Source organism: Opisthocomus hoazin, chromosome 22 (assembly GCF_030867145.1).
Source record: "Opisthocomus hoazin isolate bOpiHoa1 chromosome 22, bOpiHoa1.hap1, whole genome shotgun sequence".
NCBI classification, from domain to species: Eukaryota; Metazoa; Chordata; class Aves; order Opisthocomiformes; family Opisthocomidae; genus Opisthocomus; species Opisthocomus hoazin.
Window position 1 is genome coordinate 7,015,636 of NC_134435.1, and position 18,697 is coordinate 7,034,332.

At 49.5% G+C, this 18,697-nt stretch overlaps 1 protein-coding gene across 1 annotated transcript in view; it reads right to left on the bottom strand.

Annotated features, from left to right (window-relative positions):
- Positions 1 to 515: 515 nt before the first annotated feature.
- The window catches only part of FAT2 (FAT atypical cadherin 2), a 46,286-nt gene continuing 28,104 nt past the window's right edge, over positions 516 to 18,697 (bottom strand). The window contains exons 14-29 of the mRNA XM_075441626.1: positions 17,677 to 18,066; positions 16,119 to 16,333; positions 15,371 to 15,508; positions 14,576 to 14,719; positions 13,673 to 13,870; positions 11,767 to 12,574; positions 10,831 to 10,976; positions 7,033 to 7,474; positions 4,368 to 4,521; positions 4,032 to 4,096; positions 3,691 to 3,838; positions 2,620 to 2,796; positions 1,875 to 2,471; positions 1,402 to 1,519; positions 1,107 to 1,287; positions 516 to 1,048 (exon numbers count right to left, since the gene is read on the bottom strand). Coding sequence (XP_075297741.1) covers positions 516 to 1,048; positions 1,107 to 1,287; positions 1,402 to 1,519; positions 1,875 to 2,471; positions 2,620 to 2,796; positions 3,691 to 3,838; positions 4,032 to 4,096; positions 4,368 to 4,521; positions 7,033 to 7,474; positions 10,831 to 10,976; positions 11,767 to 12,574; positions 13,673 to 13,870; positions 14,576 to 14,719; positions 15,371 to 15,508; positions 16,119 to 16,333; positions 17,677 to 18,066 — 4,454 coding nt within the window. The remainder of the gene's footprint in view (positions 1,049 to 1,106; positions 1,288 to 1,401; positions 1,520 to 1,874; positions 2,472 to 2,619; positions 2,797 to 3,690; positions 3,839 to 4,031; positions 4,097 to 4,367; positions 4,522 to 7,032; positions 7,475 to 10,830; positions 10,977 to 11,766; positions 12,575 to 13,672; positions 13,871 to 14,575; positions 14,720 to 15,370; positions 15,509 to 16,118; positions 16,334 to 17,676; positions 18,067 to 18,697) is intronic.

Genomic DNA, 18,697 nt, shown 5'->3' on the forward strand with positions numbered 1-18,697 from the left:
ATTCCACCAGGCAAAATGTTGGCTTGATGCAAGCCCTCGGAGCCAGAGCTGGGGACAGGAAGCCTCTGGTATCCCACCTGGGGCACTCCCAGGCTGTGCATCACTAGTCCTTTTGCATCTTCTCCACCACAACTGCTGCCATGCCTGCAGTGCTTGCCCTCCTCATCCTCCTTCTCCTCATGCCTGTGGCCAGGGAGCCCGGGATGGAAGGAGGTGGCACGCTGTGGTCCTGCGTGGTGTCGGAGGAAGGAGGCAGGTTAGTCATTGGCATCCGAGGAGCATCCTCCATGTTCTGCTACTGGCTGGAGCATTTCCCCTCCGTTTGCAGCAGGAGCACCGTGGAGGGCAGTGGGGGGAAAGATCCAGCCAAATTACAACGCAGCCGTGCAGGGGGAGATGACGCAAGCTGGGGGGAGGGGACACATAAGCCTCCCTTTGGTGGCACGTGCCAGCCCCCTGCACACTGTTCTGCATGAAGATGTGCTTCTCTTCTCACCTCAAGGATGAGCCCCCTGTTAAAACATCACCTCCTCACAGCTCCCGTAGTCGCTCTCCACCATGTCGGAGCCCTCGTAGTTGGGGGGTGGCAGGGGCTGGGCTCGGATGCTGGGCTGGTGGCCCCCCTCGCAGTCCGCGTAGGAGGGCTGGGCCACGCTCAGGCGCATGCTCACCCGCTTGTAGCCGGGGTCGGGCTGGTACGGGATGCCCTCGCCCTGCACCAGCTGGGCTGGGTAGTAGCTGATGGCTGTATATTCGTTCTGGCACTGGGACGCTCCCATGTCCCCAGGGCTGAGTGGCAAGAAGTCCTCCAGGTTCTGGTTGCTGTAGCGGGGTGGGATGGGGGCCCGCTTGTTGCTCTGGTCCAGCGGGAAGGGAAAGCCCCCGTAAAGGGCGACTGGCTCGGCGTCTGCTGGTGGAGGGGGCGGCGGGGGGAGAGGAGGGTGGGAGGAGGACGCAGGGGGGCCTTGAATGATCTCGTAGTGGGAATATTCTTGGACGTCTGATGACAGGTACCGGGGCGGCCAGTAGGTTGTTTCTGCTGGGTAGACTGGAATAAAACAGAACCATGTTAGCTGCAGTTCAAGCTGTTCTTTTCTCCCTCTTGCCCTCCTGATGGTTTAATTCCTGCTGTAGACTCTGAGCCCGCAGGAGATGTGGCAGACCAGGGAAGAGAAGAGACGTGGGGACAGGGGAGCTGTAATTGCTGCTTTGGCAATTGAGAGGACCCAAGGGCACCCCTGGCTGCACCAAGGCTGTGTTCTCACCAGCCTTCAGGCATCCCCTGCTCTAGCACCCAAAAGACACAATCCATCATGCCACTGGGATGCAAGAAGCTTGCATGATGAAGTGATGAGGGCAGAGCAAGTGATCCACTGGATTTCTCCCTTTCCCTGTAGTTACTCTTGTGAACGCTCGTCTAACAGTGTGCTTCGGTGATGAACTCCTGCATGGAGAGGAAGCAGTAATCTTGCTGTCCAGAGCCATGCAAGGTGTTTCGCCAAAGACACGGTCGTTCTGCCTGGGAGCATTGATGCTAAAACTCGCACTGACTTCTAGGTTCTTAATTTCTTCCCCCTAGCTTTATTATTCTCTTTTATAGTCTTTTGACCCAGTATGTGTGGGAATCCAGGCTATGCGTTAATGGTTTCCCTGCTGATTGCGTACAAGACTGAGCAGGTTAAAGCTGAAAACTGGGGATGTACTGGTAAGCAGGAAGGAAAAAGTCAGTAAAAGACCTATGGCAGGGTTGGGCAGTATTTGCTCTTTCTTTGCTTGGCGTTAACCAATGCTGTAGGTTCCTCAAGTCTGCAGACCTTTAGTCCACTTCACAGGGGTAAAAGGGATGTGTAAGAGCAGGAAAAAGCTATGGCTACTGACCCATCTCCTCCCTGGCCCAGGTGCACTTGATGAAGGACTCGTTGTCGGAGTTGGAGGGGGGTGCAGCGGGGGGCAGGTTGGGTGCCACACTGCACACAATGGTGCCCCGGTGCTTTGGGGCATTGACTGAGTTGAAGGTGACGAATTCAGGGGTGCTGGTGGGTTTGCGCTGTTCCGGCGTTGCCCGATCTAGGTTGTTGTGTGCTGCGTCGCTGAGGATGTTGAGCTCGATGGGTGGTACGGCCTGGGTGCCCACACCCACGCTCTTGGAGAACTCGCTCTTGGAGAGCAGGTCAGGGTCCTCCCGGGCCACAGGCTTGTGTGCCTTGGCCCGGTGGCAGTAGCGCTTGCGGATGAGCACAAAGGCCATGGCCAGGATGGCCACCCCCACCACACCGGCTATGATCTCCCCGATCTCCTCGGGGCCCACTGCCCACTGTGTGGGCACGATAGCAGGGGTGATGATGGGCTGCGTGCAGTAGTCCCCCTGGTAATCTGATGGGCAGATGCAATGGACGGAGCCCTGGTTGCTCACGCAGCGCCCGGCGTTTCGGCATGGATTGTCTTGGCACTGCTCAGCCAGCTTCTCACACCTGTGGTGGGGACAGGATGCAGACAACCATAATTAGCCTGGGGATACAGCTAAAATGGTGTAATCCTATACAGGGCTCTGATTTACACCTGCCAAGGATGCTCCATCCTGGTCTGCTCTCCCTCTCTTGCTACACTTGTGCTACTTGCCTCTCCTGGCAGAGGACCAAGATCCTTCCATATAAAATGACACTTTTCACGAGACCGTGTTTTACAGGATGATTCTTTTTTTCAGCCATATGCAACAAATTAAAATGGGGGGCTTCCTGCCTCAGAGGAGTACTTGGAGTTTCTAGGGCTAAAGCTGCATAGAGAGATGCTCCCATCCTGTTAAATTACAGAGCCCAGGGTCACTGAGATGTGCTCAACTCTTGCATGTCCTCCAGGCTCCATGGGGTCTTGGGGTGGTCTGTGGATGTCTGCAGGTTGCAGCAAACATTTGGGGAGCCTAAGAAGTGGTGAATGGGCATCCTTGTTGGAGAGGCTTTTCTGGCATTTTATGGAGCATCTGCAGAATTGAGACTGAATTTCTGATTCTCTGTCCTGCTCCACCCCACACAGCCTAAGCATTCCGCAACAATACAGAGGACCTTTCCTTCCAACGGTAATGATCTCCCTGTGCTAGGGGGACTATGCAATTCTTTGTTGGCTTTCCTTCCTTTTTCTTTCTTGTTACTGAACAATCTCTGTGAGGTTTGGACTTCTCTTGTTTCTTAGTGTTTTAGGATGTGTGAGCCGGTGTGTGCAACGTGCAACCGCAGCCTCCGGCTGCACGACCGGTGGTTTTGGATATTACACTGCCACCTAATGCTCAGCTACATGCTTTTATTCCAATGGTTGCATGAATAATTTCTGCCTTTGCATTGATTCAAATGATCAGTGTTGATCCTGGCTAAATGACGAAGGCAGAAGGATGAACTGGATGTGATGCTGTTTGAGCCTGTGCTGGGCATCTCTCATCAGGCTGGGCTGGAGGCAGGGCAGGGGACTTGGAGTGGCTGCGACGAGTAGTGCTGAGCAGCACAGCAGCCTCTGGGCCTGGGTTAATTCTCTAGCTGCAGATATTTGGCAAGCATGCATTGACATTTCATATATGGGAAAAGTATCCAAGCTGTAACACTGGTGGAGAACTTCAAAGTTATACGAACTGTAAGGTTCAGGGCCAAAGCCAAACACTGCAACACCCCCGTTGTGATAATGGGGATCCTTAGGCTATCCCACAGGAGAGGGGGAAGGTCATCCTGCACCTGCTTTTCAGTGTAGCCCACTATCCCGAGCTGAGCTTTGAACTGGATGAATCGTGGCTGTGACGTGGGACAAATTCCCCTTGGAGGAACCCTGCAGAGCTGGTCCTGGGCAGAAACAGTCCCTGTAGCACCCAGGGTGCGTGTCCCAGCTACCGAGGTAGGGGGCAGCTTGCAACTGTGCTAGTCAGCCTCCCCCCAGCCTCAGGGCATCCTCCTGCCACCCAGCCCAGTGCCTTCCCTGGCCTCGGGGAGGATGCCACCACCGCAGCTGAGCTCAGCTTGCACCTCGGGGAGGAGCAGTGTGTGGGGAAAGACTTTGCCTTGGCAAGGAGAGGATCTGAACCTGCACCAGGTGTAACCTCTGCCGGCATTCAAAGCATCTGTGAGGAGAGGAGATTTAAAAAATCTTCTTCTTGCTCGGAGGAGGTGGGCACAGAGGGGCAGTGACCACCTGATGGCAGAGCTATTTATGTCCTGGTCTGCTCAGGTCTGCCTTTGGACTTTTCGGGGCTGCAGTCCTCGGGTACATGCAATTTGTGCTTAAGTCCAGAATGTCTGATGAGCTCCGGAAATGTGCAGTGCTCGTTGGCAGAGATCGTATTTCCAGCCCACCAGGGGAGAGCACCATCCTGAAGCTTGCCCAGACCTTACCTGTCGCCCAGGTACCAGTCAGGGCAGTGGCAGGAGTAGCCGGTGGTGGAGAGGATGCAGGTTCCCCCATGCAGGCAGGGTCTGGACTCGCAGGGACTGTCCCCGAGCTCACAGCGCTCGCCAGAAAACAGGCCGGGGCAGATGCAGGTGTAACCTGGAGAGGGTGAGACAGTGCCATGAAGAGACTGCATCCACAAGGAGGAACTAGCAAGAACCGGGAGGAGCAGTGCCTGGTGCTGATGGCATCCACAGAGGGCTCAATCCAGCTACCTAAGCATAGGTACTTGCTGCTGTGGGGCACCCAAGCCATCCACGGAGAGCTGGTGGGCACATTACAGGACCTGGAGCAGTTGCTGGAGTCTGGCTGGCCACTCTGGGGCAATTCAGTGGCACTAGAGAGCTATTTCAGCAACAAGTCAAGCCCGTCCCTTCCTACCACAGACCCTCTCCTGCCAGGGATTATTCAGGGCACAGCGTTATTGCGTGGAGAAGCTGGGGGACAAATTCAGGTTGAAGGAAGGGGAGCTTGGCTGGCTGATTCACCATTTCTGACTCTGCTAAGTGCAATCCTCTGTAGCTTATTGTTCTCTGAAGTCTTTGGTCCTGCGAGTTCTTGTGGTATGAAGCGCTTGTCTCAACACGTCAGGTTTCTCACGGGAGGTGTCTGGTTGTAGCCAGAGAGAAACCCAGGGACTCGGAGGGGGCTGCTGCTGTTTGTGTTTTTGGCTGCTGTTTAGTGTAGCCCTAAGCATGGGAATGTCCCTGGCTGTGCTGAACTCCTGCTAGTCACTCGGCTGGTGCTGCTATGCAGGAATTTCAGAGTTTCCACCTTGCAGCACGCTTGAAAAGTCTTCGCTATGCGTCCACAAGCTAAACATCCTTGCTTTAGAGCACAGACTGAACAAATGCAGGCCTGTTCCCGCATGCGTGTTAGTGGCTGTACAGCAAGAACGTACTGACACTCGTGCAGGAGGTGCTGGACATTTCTTGCCAGGCTACGTGTGCCCAGACACACGTGTTCCTGGGTGCAGGGGTTCGCATCTGTTTGCATCTGTGGTCCCGAGTGCTGTGGTTGATGTGGTGACTGGTCTGGCTTTGACCCTTTTCATACAGATTTTCGTACACATTCTCACGTGGCTTACCCGGGCTCGCTTGCACAGACGTGTCTTTGCTTGTACATGTAATCCCGTGCCCGGGATCCCTGGGCAGAGCTTTGCATAAACTTACGCTGCATGCCCGTGGTCCCCAGGACTGCGGCCGCAATGCTCAAGGAAGCCAAACACCCAGGATAACCTCACAAACTACACATCTCTTGAGCAACCCCTTCACCGCAACCGTGTCCCGTGTGTTTCTGTATGGGGCCATGACCCACAGGCTCTTTCCCGGGCAGTCGGGTCATTTGCAGGGGATCCTGATTGCCTTGGAAGGAAACTATGCGAAGGGTGATGGATGATTATTAATGAGGGAGTGATTTTTTTTAATTTTTATTTTTTCCCCTTCTTGTATCCTCCTGGCAAAGCAAGCAGGTGATGCTTTCACTTAGACTAGAAATGAGTTTTCAGCTCTCAGGTTTTGAGCCCCTTTCAGCCCAGCCAGAAGGATTTTCTGTGCAGAGAGTCTCGAGGGCAAGGCTGAGGCGTGAGTGCCAGCCAGGTTATCTGTTTGGTACAGATGCACCTCGTGTCAAACAAGTTCACCAGAGCCAGGCAGCTGCTGAGTCGACAGGGCTGGGAATCTCATTCCCAGAGGCTGTGGGCAGGGCAGGAGGAGGTGTGCTCCCTCCTCCGTCCTTGCTTGCTCACCAGGCAGGGTGTGGACTTTGGCAATGGCCTCAAGAAGCACAGAGCTGTGGGAGGAGGTCTTGCCCCACACAGCAGCCAGGAAAGCACCCTTCTGCCCCAAGGAAGGGCCAAAGCATAGACGGTATCTGTCTCTATAGACGGGGTGTTACGGGGAGCAGCCCCACTGTGCTGGAAGCTGTGATGTGGGTGTAGGGCAGTGACACAAGGGTGGACATCGCTGGGAGAGCTTCCTCCCCCTGAGGCCACTGCAAACCAGCCATGTCCCTGTGATACAGCTTGCTGTGGGGAGACCCTGTGATGGGAGGAACAGGGCAGTGGTGAGATGGTCTTGGGCAAAGCCTGGTACCAACCCTCTGTTGAGCGCATGCATCCCATATTAGCCTGAGTCTCTTGGATTTCAGTTTACGGTTTTCCCATATCCCTTCCCATAGCCCCAGGGAGTCACTGACTGCAGTGGGAATAGACCAAGATCTGGGCTTGTTTCTGCTCAGATACCATCGCTGCATGATCCCATCTTGCCCAATTCCAGCCTCACTAATGGCTCCTTAAGCAAAGAGGATGCAGAGGGGTGGGTGGAATTTCTATTTGCATTTGAGTTTTTGGCAACGCTGCGCTCTCCTAGGTCATGCACACTCCTTAGAAACACCCTCCTGCCGTGTGGGCCATGGCCCACTGATGAGAGCCAGGATGATGATCTCATATCCCCTAGCTGCTGCTGCACCGAGTCAGCTATCACTTGAGGTCCCCCACAACAGGTGACCCCTGATTCCTCTCTGGTGTAGCCTCACACTTAGGGATGTATGAAGAGGCTGCATATTTCCCTCCCCCTGCTGCTTATTGCTCTGCATGGGATATTCACGTACCTCCTCCATGAGTTTCAGAGCACATCCCGTTGTTGAGGCATGGGTTGCTGCTGCAGGCACCGGTGGGGGAGCAACACTGCTTTATTCCCACCTCCTCCATGACTTCCTTTGATTGCCCTTTCCCGGGCAGGAGAACCACTTCTCTGCCGTTAATTGCAACCACGTCCAGGCAGCCCTTGAACCCCCGTGTGATTCTTTGGGACTGGAGCAGCTGCCGGAGGCCCCCAAAAAGAAAATCTCGTCTGCCCTGGGAGATGCTACAGGTTGCTGGCAGCTGGAGAGAGGCGTTTCCCAGTCCATCGATGAGCAGGCGAACAGACGTGTTCTTCACCTCCAGGAAGACGGCGTGCCACTCGCCGTCGCTCACAAAACGTGAGGAGGAGAGGTTTCGAGTGTAGTTCCCCCGACAGCTGTACCCTAGTTGAGGCACTCCGTTAACCATCTGCAAAACACATCCCAGAAGTCACAGTTAGCTATGATACAGGTGGCTGCTGTTCATGGAGGCTTTCAACACTTCTCCTGCTGCTTGCTTCTCTCTCTCCCTGCTTAAGCATGGAGAGTCAAGATTGAATCCCAACTTTCAGACTCCAAGCATTACCAGCTAGGCAGATGCAGCCCCTTTCACCCATATTAAGCTTTGTGTGGATCAGTTAAAGCCTGCTTAAGTGACTGCAACCTCCTTTATTTTGCAAAACACCATCATATCTCACACAACTTCACCTGTGGTCCTTCCCTGCAATCTTTGACCAGTGTGCAGGGAGGGAAGCTCATCTTTCCACGCAACAGGGTGCAGAGCCATATGATTGTACTCCTGCAGCTGCTCACCTTTTCTTCCCCCTTCCTGAGCTGAATCAGAGCCCTGTTAGTCAGACTATCCATAACTCTGTCACAGGGGGACTCTTGTTCTGGACCACATGGCCTTTATTCTGTTCTCACTGTCTCGTTAGTGGTGGGGAAGGTGTTGGAGCAGTTCCCCCTGTGGCATGGGTAAGAGTGCTGAAAGGACCTCGGCAAGGAGGAGTGCTTTCTCTGGAGGAGGCAAGCAGGAGCTGGGAGACAGAGAAAGGAATTACTGTTGTACCCAGCTCCTAGCCAGCATGCTGGAAAGTCAGGCCAAAGCTGCTGATAGGTGTTGCAATCAAATCCTTAATCTCCAGCAGATGGGAGGGAGACAAGACACTGAGCTTCTAAAAGTGAACCACAGCAGTGTCTTCTGCATGAAACTGGGACGTCAGAAATTCCCATTTGCGGCCCAAGATCCATCTTTAAAACTCATATGGCAGAAGGAGAAAGGTTAGCTATGTTGTTTCAGAGTGAAGTCAGGGGTAAACCTCTCTTTCACCTTTTTCTTCCCATTGCTTAGTGGATAAAACCTCTCTCTCACAGAAGCTAAGAGCTTATGGAGAAGGAGAAAAGAGATGGAACAAAGCATTCATTGAAAACCTGCAGATCTTGCTATGTAACATCAAGCAATTCATCCCAGGCAAAAGAGATCTCCATGGGGGGCATTAAGTGATTGAGGAGTGGTGATACTTAGAAGAGGCTGGAAGAGGAGTGGCTACGGGCTATACTGAACTCCAGAGGAACCTATATACAGTATGATGGGGCTACTCTGGAGGGATCAAAAGCAGAGCAGGATAGCAGTTAACTCTTAGAGAGGTCCACGGTATAAATAAATCCTAGTGGAAGGAGCAACTGCTGAAGGAAGGAAGAACTAGATGCAGCTGGCACATGCTATGGGAGGGCCTTGGGGCAACATGTGTGTAGATCTCTTTGCACAATTGGCAAGCGCAGCAGAGAACTTTGTCACTTCACTTTATCTGGAGGAACACGATTTCACTTCAGATGGGTCTGTAGATTGGGCTTATCAATTTCTGGGGCTGGGAGTCAGCTGAGAACTCGATTCCCTGGAGCAAGAACTGACAGACTGCCAAGTCTTTCCCAGCTTGCCTGGTTTGCCATCCTCTTGCTGCAACCCATTTCTGAACATCAGGAGAGCTTAGTGATTAGAAGAGTGATGATATGCAAGCGCTTTGGAGAACTCATCCTCTTCACTAAATGACCAGTTATGATTCTTTCAAAGCTTTGGGTCTTTCCAGCCGAAACCAGGACAGGCTCATACCTAGAGTACTGCAGTCCACAAAGCTTAAAATCTTGAGGGATTCCTTCATTTATTTTTCAAGACAGATGGTCTAAAAAAGGTTTGATCTATCTAGAAAAGGTTTTATCCCTGAGATGTTGTTGATAAAATGAGTCAGGGAAGAAATGATTCACAGGCAACTTTATGGTGGAGGCTTTGTGAACGTTTCCTATTGAAAAGCTTGTGAAGACCCCTAGGTACAGGACATCATGGGAACACTGAAATCCACCAATAATGAGTCTTTTCTCCCTTAACTGTGTGTGTTCGGCCTGGCTCAGTACAGCTTCCTGCCATCTCATCCTTCCTGAGCACCTTCTGGAGTGCTGTACTCCTCCCACTGAACTACTTGGTGACTCTCCTTCCAAGAGTCAGGGCAGAAAGCTAGAGACTCTTGAGAAGCTAAGTTTTTCTTTTCAGCCCTTTATGATGCAGCTTAAAGCTACTCTCAGAGGTGGGTGCAGGACATATGGATGTTATTTCTCTGCTCTTGCTCTTAAGGAGCGATGGCTGTGGCAGCGGGAGCTTGCAATATGTACTTCGGGCAGGTCCCTGGGCGTTGACTGCTGTGCAACTCTCTGTCTGTGTGGGTCTTCTATAGCAGTGGAAAGAAAAGAATTTCAAAATGGGTAGGTGGGGTTGTGAAACCATGAGAAGGGCTGAGGGAATTCAGGGACAGGATGAACAATTCCAGGTAGGTTACAGGGTGTAGATCTCAATGTGATTAGTCTCAGGGACAAATCTCTGTATGCTGGTATGTCTGTCCTATGAGCTTGGTTTCCAATTCATCCGAATTTAATTGATGAGGAATACAGCAAACCCCTGTTCTTTAGTCCTCTGCTGCTTTCCTTCTGTTGCCAAAGTGGAAGGGGGAGATGATCTTTGAATGCTGGGTAGATCCAGTGTACAGCCAGGGGGAGGAGAGTGATCTATTGAAATGTTCCTGGCTCTGCAGGTGTCTTCAGCAGTGAAACCACCTGAAGAAAGTGGTTGAAAAGAGTGGGGAGTTGAGAAACAGCATTTAAGACTCCTGTTTTGTCTGTTCTGTCCATTACTGTAAAGGACCTTTAATTTGAGGTCCATTTGATTAGATGCATGATATGACTGGCATACATTCTGGTGCAGGTAAAGGCTGGTGATATTCCTAATCTCAGAGCTCTCCTGTGGCCTCCCCATCTTGGTACCCTGGTACTGCTACTGTACTGTGGTCTGGTCAATGATTTGCGTGCTTAGCAGGGGTCTGACTCTAGTCCTGAAGTCTGGGGACAAGCTTGCCCTTTGCTGCAGTGGAAGCAGACTGATCTGGGGAAAATTCCACCCGGTAAATTCTTTGCCCTGAGAGGTGCAATGTAAGAGAGGGATGGAGAAGCAAGCTGTAAGGAAAAAAGATGATGTAGGTGTATGATACGGATGTATGCTGCCTTCACACCAGAGACTAGCACGTGCATTCAAAGATGTAAAAAAAATGATTCACTAGTTGTGGTTGCAGCAATTGCCGAGCTGTGCTTGGCTCTCACTTGGTCTTCCCAAGTCTTATATTTTAGCTAGACGAATTACTATAAGGGTACGTATTATTGCATTTTCTTACTGTGATTCCTTTCCCCAAAACTGTAAGTGTTTTTTAACGCTGGAAAGAAATCCCCATGAGTTGCAACACACACCTCCAAAATGGCATGATCAGTCCCATTAGCATAGAGCACAGCCGCGTTCAGCTGGTGAGTCTTCAGGCGGAAATGCACGTGCCATGAGCCGATCTGTGAGTGCTGGTACCATATGTAGCTGTGGCCCCCAAACCTCACAGCCGTTCCTGGAAGGAGAATGAGCAAAAAGTGTCATCTTTGTCATGCTTTGAGACTATAGACTGTGTGAAGCGTTGCCTCTTTTCCCAGCCTGATACCTTAACTGTCCAGAAACAGTACCATCCATGGCAACCCATGTACAGCTTCACTGCATCTCCCATAGCTCTCATTTGGAGCTCCTGGTATTTCTCCTGTGTACTCAACTGTAAAACAATCCTGCAATAGCAGCCTGTCTATTTCTATCCTATAGCGCCTTTGAGGTGCCTTCAGCGTGGTCTACAACACCCTTGAATTTCCTCATCCTTTTCCTCACCTAAGTCTTTATGTTATTGTATAGTATCCCCCTGCCATTCCTGCCCAAGTGATGTTAGCCTCTCTCCCTGCTCCCTCCATTTATTTCTTGAAGTAGTCTAGAGTGAGTATTGCAAATATGCCTTATTTGTCTTTCCTTGGATTTATCAGTTAGTCTGTGCTTTGCTGAGTATAAAATCAACACTGGAGCTCAGAGATCAAAATTCTGATCACTGAGCTTCATTACCTGCGAGGTATGAGAGACTTTTTCCAAAGAGATAGATAGATGTTGCTGCTATTAAATGCTACAGGAGATTAATTAAAAACAAGACTATGCGAAACTTTCAAGCTCTAAGATTCTAGATTTGGCTTTGAAATTGCAGGCAGGGTTGTTGGTCATTGGGCAACCTACTTCCATGGAAAGTCCAGGTGCTTGACAATGTACTGAATGAAAACACAATATACCTAGGTTTATAGGGTGGAACACTACCAAGAAGGATTGCTTACCATTGCAAGAACAGATTTGCTCCAGGCTGTGCCGTGGGGTGAGGACACTGAGTCGGGCAGTGCTGTAAGTTGACATCATGCCTGGATCCAGCTGAATGGTCTCCTTGCAGACACGATGGGCACAGTCTGGCCCGTGACATGGCACATGAATTGTCTTCTTCATACGGAGACCAACGAGTTGGTCCATCTCCCCAGCTGACACAGTGATCTTATTTGCGAGGACCCGAGGCTCATACAAGGAACCGTGTGGCTCTCCAACAGCTAAGAGCAGGTCCACTCCATCAGAGGTAGCTGCAGGCTGTAAGCTAGCCATGTGGATGTTTTGGCGCTGGGTGACAAGGATATTTCCCAGAAACCTCTGCAAGTTGCGCCAATGGTCCCCCACGAACTCCTCAGGGGAGAGGTGGCGGAAGTGTACCACCACTGCCTTGTCCAAGGCCTCCTGTGTGAAGCACCACACGTGGATGTTGACGCTAGTAGTGGCTGTGAATGTACCATCGCTGACTGTCACGTTCAGAAGATAGTGGCCGTGGGGAAGCTTGTCCCCAGCAATGATCTTCCCATCTGCAGCCCCAATGGAGAAGAGCCCCTCCTGGGGCACTTCTGCCACCAAAGTGTACACCAGTGTGTCATGGGGGTCTCGGTCTGTGGCATGGATCTTGCCCAGAACACCACCTCGGAAGACTTCTTCGTTGGTGGTGATGAAAATTTCCAGGGGAAGGGCTGAGGGCGCATACTGGCTCTGCTCAGTCACTTGGATGTTTATAAATGCAGATGAGGACAGGGGAGGGATACCGCTGTCAGAGACCTGTCAAGGAAAACAGAAGGATCCATTGCAGCCACATGCTGACTTACTGTCACCTCACCTGACCAGATGGGCTGATAAGGTCTTGCGAAGGAGAGTGCCTTGCCAGGTAGCAACGCGTGGAAGCTCTCAGGCAGCGGGTTGGGAATGAAGAAGGAATGAGAAAAACTGGCAGCAGTGTTGGACCTCTGCCTGGACCTGGCCCCAGGGAAAAGGCAAACATGCCTTCCAGTACAGAGAATGATTGAGATCTTCTGTTAGCGGTGGGACTGCACTCATTTTCATGTGTTCTCATCAGCAGCTGAGGCACACCTGAGTGGTTCTGATTTCCTGAGGATTAATCATCTTTAGTGATGCTGCCAATCTTTGGTGTTCCATGCTAACTGAGTGTACAAAGATATAAAGCAGTTACGCATGTCAACACATTTGCTCACCTTCCGGACTATTTAAGCCTGTGTCCCACCTCTGACAATGTCTAGCATGAGTCAAGGAACCTCAAAATAGAAAAGCGCAAATAATCAGATTATATGATAAACTTCTCCCTAATCTTAGGCAGTTAGTGGTTGAGGCTGATAATATAGTAGTATCTAGCTTTTAGAACAACTGCCATTACTGAAGAAGTATGTATTTTACACGTTATTATCCTTTAGTTTGTCGTGGACTATCCTTGCTGATAACATTGAAAAATAATTAATTCACTCTGCAACAATGGAAATTCTATTTGAAGAGGAAATTAATCCACTTCTTAAATGACAAGGGTAATTGGAGAAAGTTTGTAGGACCAGATCCAGGTCTCGCTTTAAACTGGTCACTAGACTCATTCTGGGAAATGCATCTGCCTAAGGAAACTGCTGACAGAGTATTTCTCATTATCATATTATCTGATTTTTATCAATGCAGAAGCCAGCCCCCAGCTTCTTGTGGGCAGACTGTGTGGGGAAATGAGCTCTGGAGCTGGCTCCAAGCTGCGCTATTTGTGCCTGGATTGGATTTCTCCAAAGCCAGAGATGCTTCTATTCAGCTGTGCCATCCTGATTTCATTTTATTACTATCAAATCTGGCTTAGGAATTCAGATACCAGGACAGTAAGGCAGGCTCTACCTGGACTTGTAACAGGTACTGTTCTTTGGTGCTTCTGTTCAGGACAGATGATGTCACCAGCAGACCATTTTGGGTGACATCAAAAGCCTTCCCATCGTTGCCTTGGATGATCTGGAATGAATACGGCGGTCCATTTTCTGGGGAGTCTCTGTCACTCATAATTAGCTCCAGGACGCTTGTACCCATGGGAGCGCTCTCCTGAAATGGAGAAAGGATACCAGTGGACAAAGGCAAGCAGAGAAAAAAGGCCTAGGGGAACCCACAGTGCCCCTGGAGCTGCTGGATCAGGAACAGGAGAACAAATCCCATACCCCATGTGCATCTCTTTGGTATGCACGCACTGAGATTCTTGCCAGCAATGGCAGAGACCCAGTGGTGGAAAGGGACTTCCTTTCATGGCATTATATACGTGGCAGCTAAGCGCAGTTGAGCTGGTGCTGTTGCTTTCTCCTTGAGTCATGTCAGCACAAGAGCAGATGAAAGCACGTTTTGTGTACGTTTCTTTCTGAGTACCTACAGGTGTGAAGAGTCCACGTGACCACTGGGCTGCATCCAGCAGACATGATGATGCTTGACCATGTGCTTGGGTCTGCTCCTGATGTTGTGGTGTAGATGTGGACAATTGCAAGGGAGAAAGGGGCTGCAAGTCAGGCTTGAAAGTGGGAAAAGCTCTACACTCTCTATACTGAAAGGACAGGAGGTGCCTGAAGGTATTGGAAAGAGAAAATGGCATCTGTTGGCAGAATGTCTGCCCCTGCAGTTGATACCAGTTCTTTGCAGCAAGGAGCACAAAGAAACAGCATGCTTCACTGCTGTCTCACCCCTCTGCTCCAACAGCAGCCCGTGCGTGAGTACCTTAGTACCCTGACATGGACTAAGAGAACAAACCACCTCCTGGCTTACCTGCACCACCACGCTGTAGTTGAGCTGGAAGAACCGAGGAGGGTTGTCATTGACATCAGACACGTGGACACGCACAGCGACATCACTGAACTGCACAGGGTGACCGTTGTCTGTGGCTCGAACTGTCAGGGAATAGCTGGGGATCTGGAGGATTTATAGTACATAATTACTTGGAGAAATAGAGGAATAGTGGCTTTTTCACATTGATGTTTAGTCTGTTGAAGCTTGTGAAAATGCTTGAGTCCATGCATTGCACCATAACAGTAGCTTTGCTCTTGGCTAAGGCTCTACATCCATAAATCTCCAAGCACATTGCGAAAGAAAATTAGCCTTGCAGTAGCTGAAGAGAAGTGAAACAGCTTGCCAAAGATGGATGAGATCAAGCTGCGCAAACATCTGTCAATAGTGGTTTGAGCTGCTACTGCTTTATGAATGAGAGATTGTCCAGGTGACCTTTCTATCTCTCCCCATACCGTTTTCTATAAAGCTCAGATGCAGAGAAGCAGAAACCAAACATGTTTTCCAGTTTGGAGCTGACTCTCACCAGCCAGCTTGAAGCACCAGTGGAGCAGGCCACAGCCCAGAGCTGAAGGCTATATTGCCCTCCCTAAACCCAAGCCTTCCTACAGCAGCATCTGTGAGTCTAGAAAATGAAAAAATGAAAGACTTGCCTTCTGCTTACACTATTGCGAGTAGATCATTCAGAAAACAGAAGGTATCTGAATATACTGTGTTCCCTCAGCCTTTGGGGACACATCTGTTTTAGACTTCCTGTTCCCCTTTTCTTGAACTCACCTCCTCCCTGTCCAAATGTTTGGCGATGCTGATCTGCCCACTTTTGGGCTGAATGGCGAAGTGTCCCAGCGGGTTCCCTTCCACGATGGAATATGTGATCTGATTGTTCATTGCTCCATCCAAGTCATCAGCTGACACCTGTTAGGAGAACATAATGCTAAGATCCCTGGCCCAAAAAGGCCTTGCCATGGAGGAATGGGGGCAGGACCTCCTTGTCATTTAAGGATATTGGTTTGAGGAAGAAGGAAGGTAGTTTGCATAAGTGTTATTCATTAATTTATCCAGACAAAACCCAACAAATCTACAACAATAGCTTTCTCCTTGTCTCTTTCCTGACTTTACCACCCCTGTGATGGTAACACTGGCTGGGCAGGGAATTTCATATGGGTATACCTTGGGCTCCATTATTCTGCCCAGGGAAGCCTCTGCCTTCCCCAGGCTGTAAGGGTATTGGCCTTCGGGAGGCATTTTAACTCTCTTGGGAGGTCCTCAAAGCTCCTGATCCCTCCTTAGGTATCTCAAGCTTTCACTTAAAGATGTCTTCTAAGGTAAAGTGTTCTCCCTGTCTATGGAGTGTCAGGAATTCTGCCAATCATCCTTTATTAAAGTCATGCTTAAACCTTAGATGCTGAATGCCACAAACTCAAGGAGGTGACTGTGTCCAAGGAAAAATAAAGTGCAAAAGAAAATAATGCATAGCACAAGTAAAAGAAGAGGTGAAGACTTCTGGCCTGGTTCGTAATCATACCGTGAGGATGATTTCACCAACTGCAGCATCCTCCCGGATTTCAGCAAAGTAGGGGTCTTGGATGAACTCTGGTGCATGGTCATTGATGTCGGTTATGTTGATCACCACCATGGTCACATCGCTGAGAGAAGCTGAGCCCTTCCTCGTTCCCTCGATGGATAAGTAATACTCATGACTTGCTTCAAAGTCCAAGCTCCCATTTATGTATAAGGCACCTGCATAGGCAGATAGGTAGAAAAGGACAGAAGATACTTTGAATGCATGGCACATGAGGTTTCTCAGAATACTGGAGATCTACCAAGGTGATTGCCAAACTTCCAGCTGAAAAGGTGCTATGACCTAGCTTTGACTGCTTAAATCAGGATACTGAAAGTTGTGGCACCACAAAAAACAAAATGTAATTGAACTGACTCTGCCACAACCCGCTTTATTCTGGTAGCAAGTGTTTGAAGACATGAAATAAACTCTCATTCTGGAAGGTCTCAAGGAATCTTGATTGGAGAAGATCTGGGACAAAATAGGATCAGAGTCCAACAGTGCTATTGAAAGCTGTGACCAGGGCAGTAGTAGAGCATCACTGAGCTGCATCCCAGGCTGGATGAAAAGGTGTGAGATGTAGATGCAGAGTTGTACAAGAGAAAGAGATGTATGGCAAGAAGTTGCGATTTGTAAGTGAGGCTTGGGATGCAAAACAGAAAGGAGGAGGCAGCTGATAATCTCAAAAAACAAGCAAGGAACAGGGCCTAAAGACATGAAGTGAAAGCAGAAAAAAAATAAAAGGGACAGAATGTGCCTGTGTACTGCAATTATTTCCTGGCTTCAGCACTGAAAATGCCACAAAATTATTCCCTGGAAATGACACTGTTCTGTGTCTTTTAAGACGTACAAACTCATAAGAAGATTGGTGCAGAAACATTTGCAAGAGCCTTGGGGACAGAGAAGCTGAGGAAGGAACTGTGGATGAGGATGTTACAGCCCAGGGCAGAAGACCATTGATGACGCAGCCAAGGGCTTGTTTCAGGGAGTTAACATTGGCCTTCTGATAACAGCTCTTATCAAAGTGCTGCTCTGTTTGCACAGCGATCTATTTGGCTTGTAAACCTAGCTTAGCACCTGCTCATGGTTAATAGATTGGTATTATCCACACTCACTGAGTGCTACCTAATACAGTTGCCTGCTGCCTTGGGCTAAATGTTCCTCGTGAGATTAGGATGGAGAGATCTTCTCAAAATGACACCAACTTCTCCTGCATTTTGAAGTGGAAAAATTTCCCCATCTTATTTTCCCTGTATTCCTCATTCCCATGGACCCACCTCAGGTCCCAGACATATAACAGGAATCTTTCCAAATCTTATTGAAATTGATGGATCACTCTTTAAGTGACTTGGCTGGCAAAATTTAGGGTAGAAAGAAGACTGTATTCTGTACCCTTGTGCTGCCTAAAGACAGAGGAGAGCAGAAGTGCAAGCCAAATGGAGAACAACAAGAGCAGATGCATACAAGGACAGCCTTTGCTATTGGGTCCACCTGTACCTGCCTGAGCATGAGACCATCTTACCTGTGTTTGAGTTCAGCTGAAATTTCCCATGGTCATTGCCATTCACAATTTCATACTTAATCTCTGTGTTTTCTGCATTGTCCCTTGTCAATGCTGACAAGTTGAGGACCTCTGTACCCACAGCCACATCTTCTTTAACCATGGCCACATATTCAGGGGCCAGGAAAACAGGCAGGTATTCATTTAGATCCACAACAGAGACAGTGACAGTGCCAAGAGCAGAGAGGGGCTCCGGGGTGCCCCGGTCGGTAGCACAGACTGTCAACTCAAATGTCGAGTGCGGGGAATCCTTCAGAGGCTTTTCCAGACGGATCACCCCTGTGGTTTCCTCAATAGAAAAGTGTCCGTTGGCAGAGTCAGAGAGAGAATAGACCACCTCAGCATTGAGACCTGAAAGGATAAAGGACAGGCTCTGTTTAATTCATGGGTAGGAATGCTGCAGTTTTATTATTTTTTTTAATCCATTAGGACTATGTGTACCTAAATGACCTTAAATTTCTAGGGAAAATGGAAGCCGTATGAGCATCAAGTGTGTCCCTGTCTATCTGCAGTTTCAGACATCTAGCCGCCCTCACCATCATCCATCAGCATTACCTCTCTGTATTTACTAGTGCTTCTCATTTTTAATTCCCTTGGTTTTAAACTTCATTTCCCTTCATATCTGCTTCTAATGCAGATAAATATAATCTTGCTTCTCTGTCGTTGTAAACTCAGCCTTTGCTGGAGAGCTTTATTAAAAGCTCCTTTCTTAGGAGCCTTACCTATGTTTCTGAGAAACTCCATGTCTTCAGAAAAACCTCTCCATCCTTATCATCTACCCCATCCAGAGCTAAAGCTCCTTTTTTCCTTATTACGCTCATTCTTGATCTCCATCTTTGGTAAAATCTCTGTCGATGTTTGGATTGCAGACAAACCGTGTGCCAGCTTGCACTGTGCATCATGGTTACAGCTACTGAGCGTGTTCTCGAAGTCTGTCTCTGCATATTTCTACCGACATTGCACTTCCTACAGGGTTACAAAA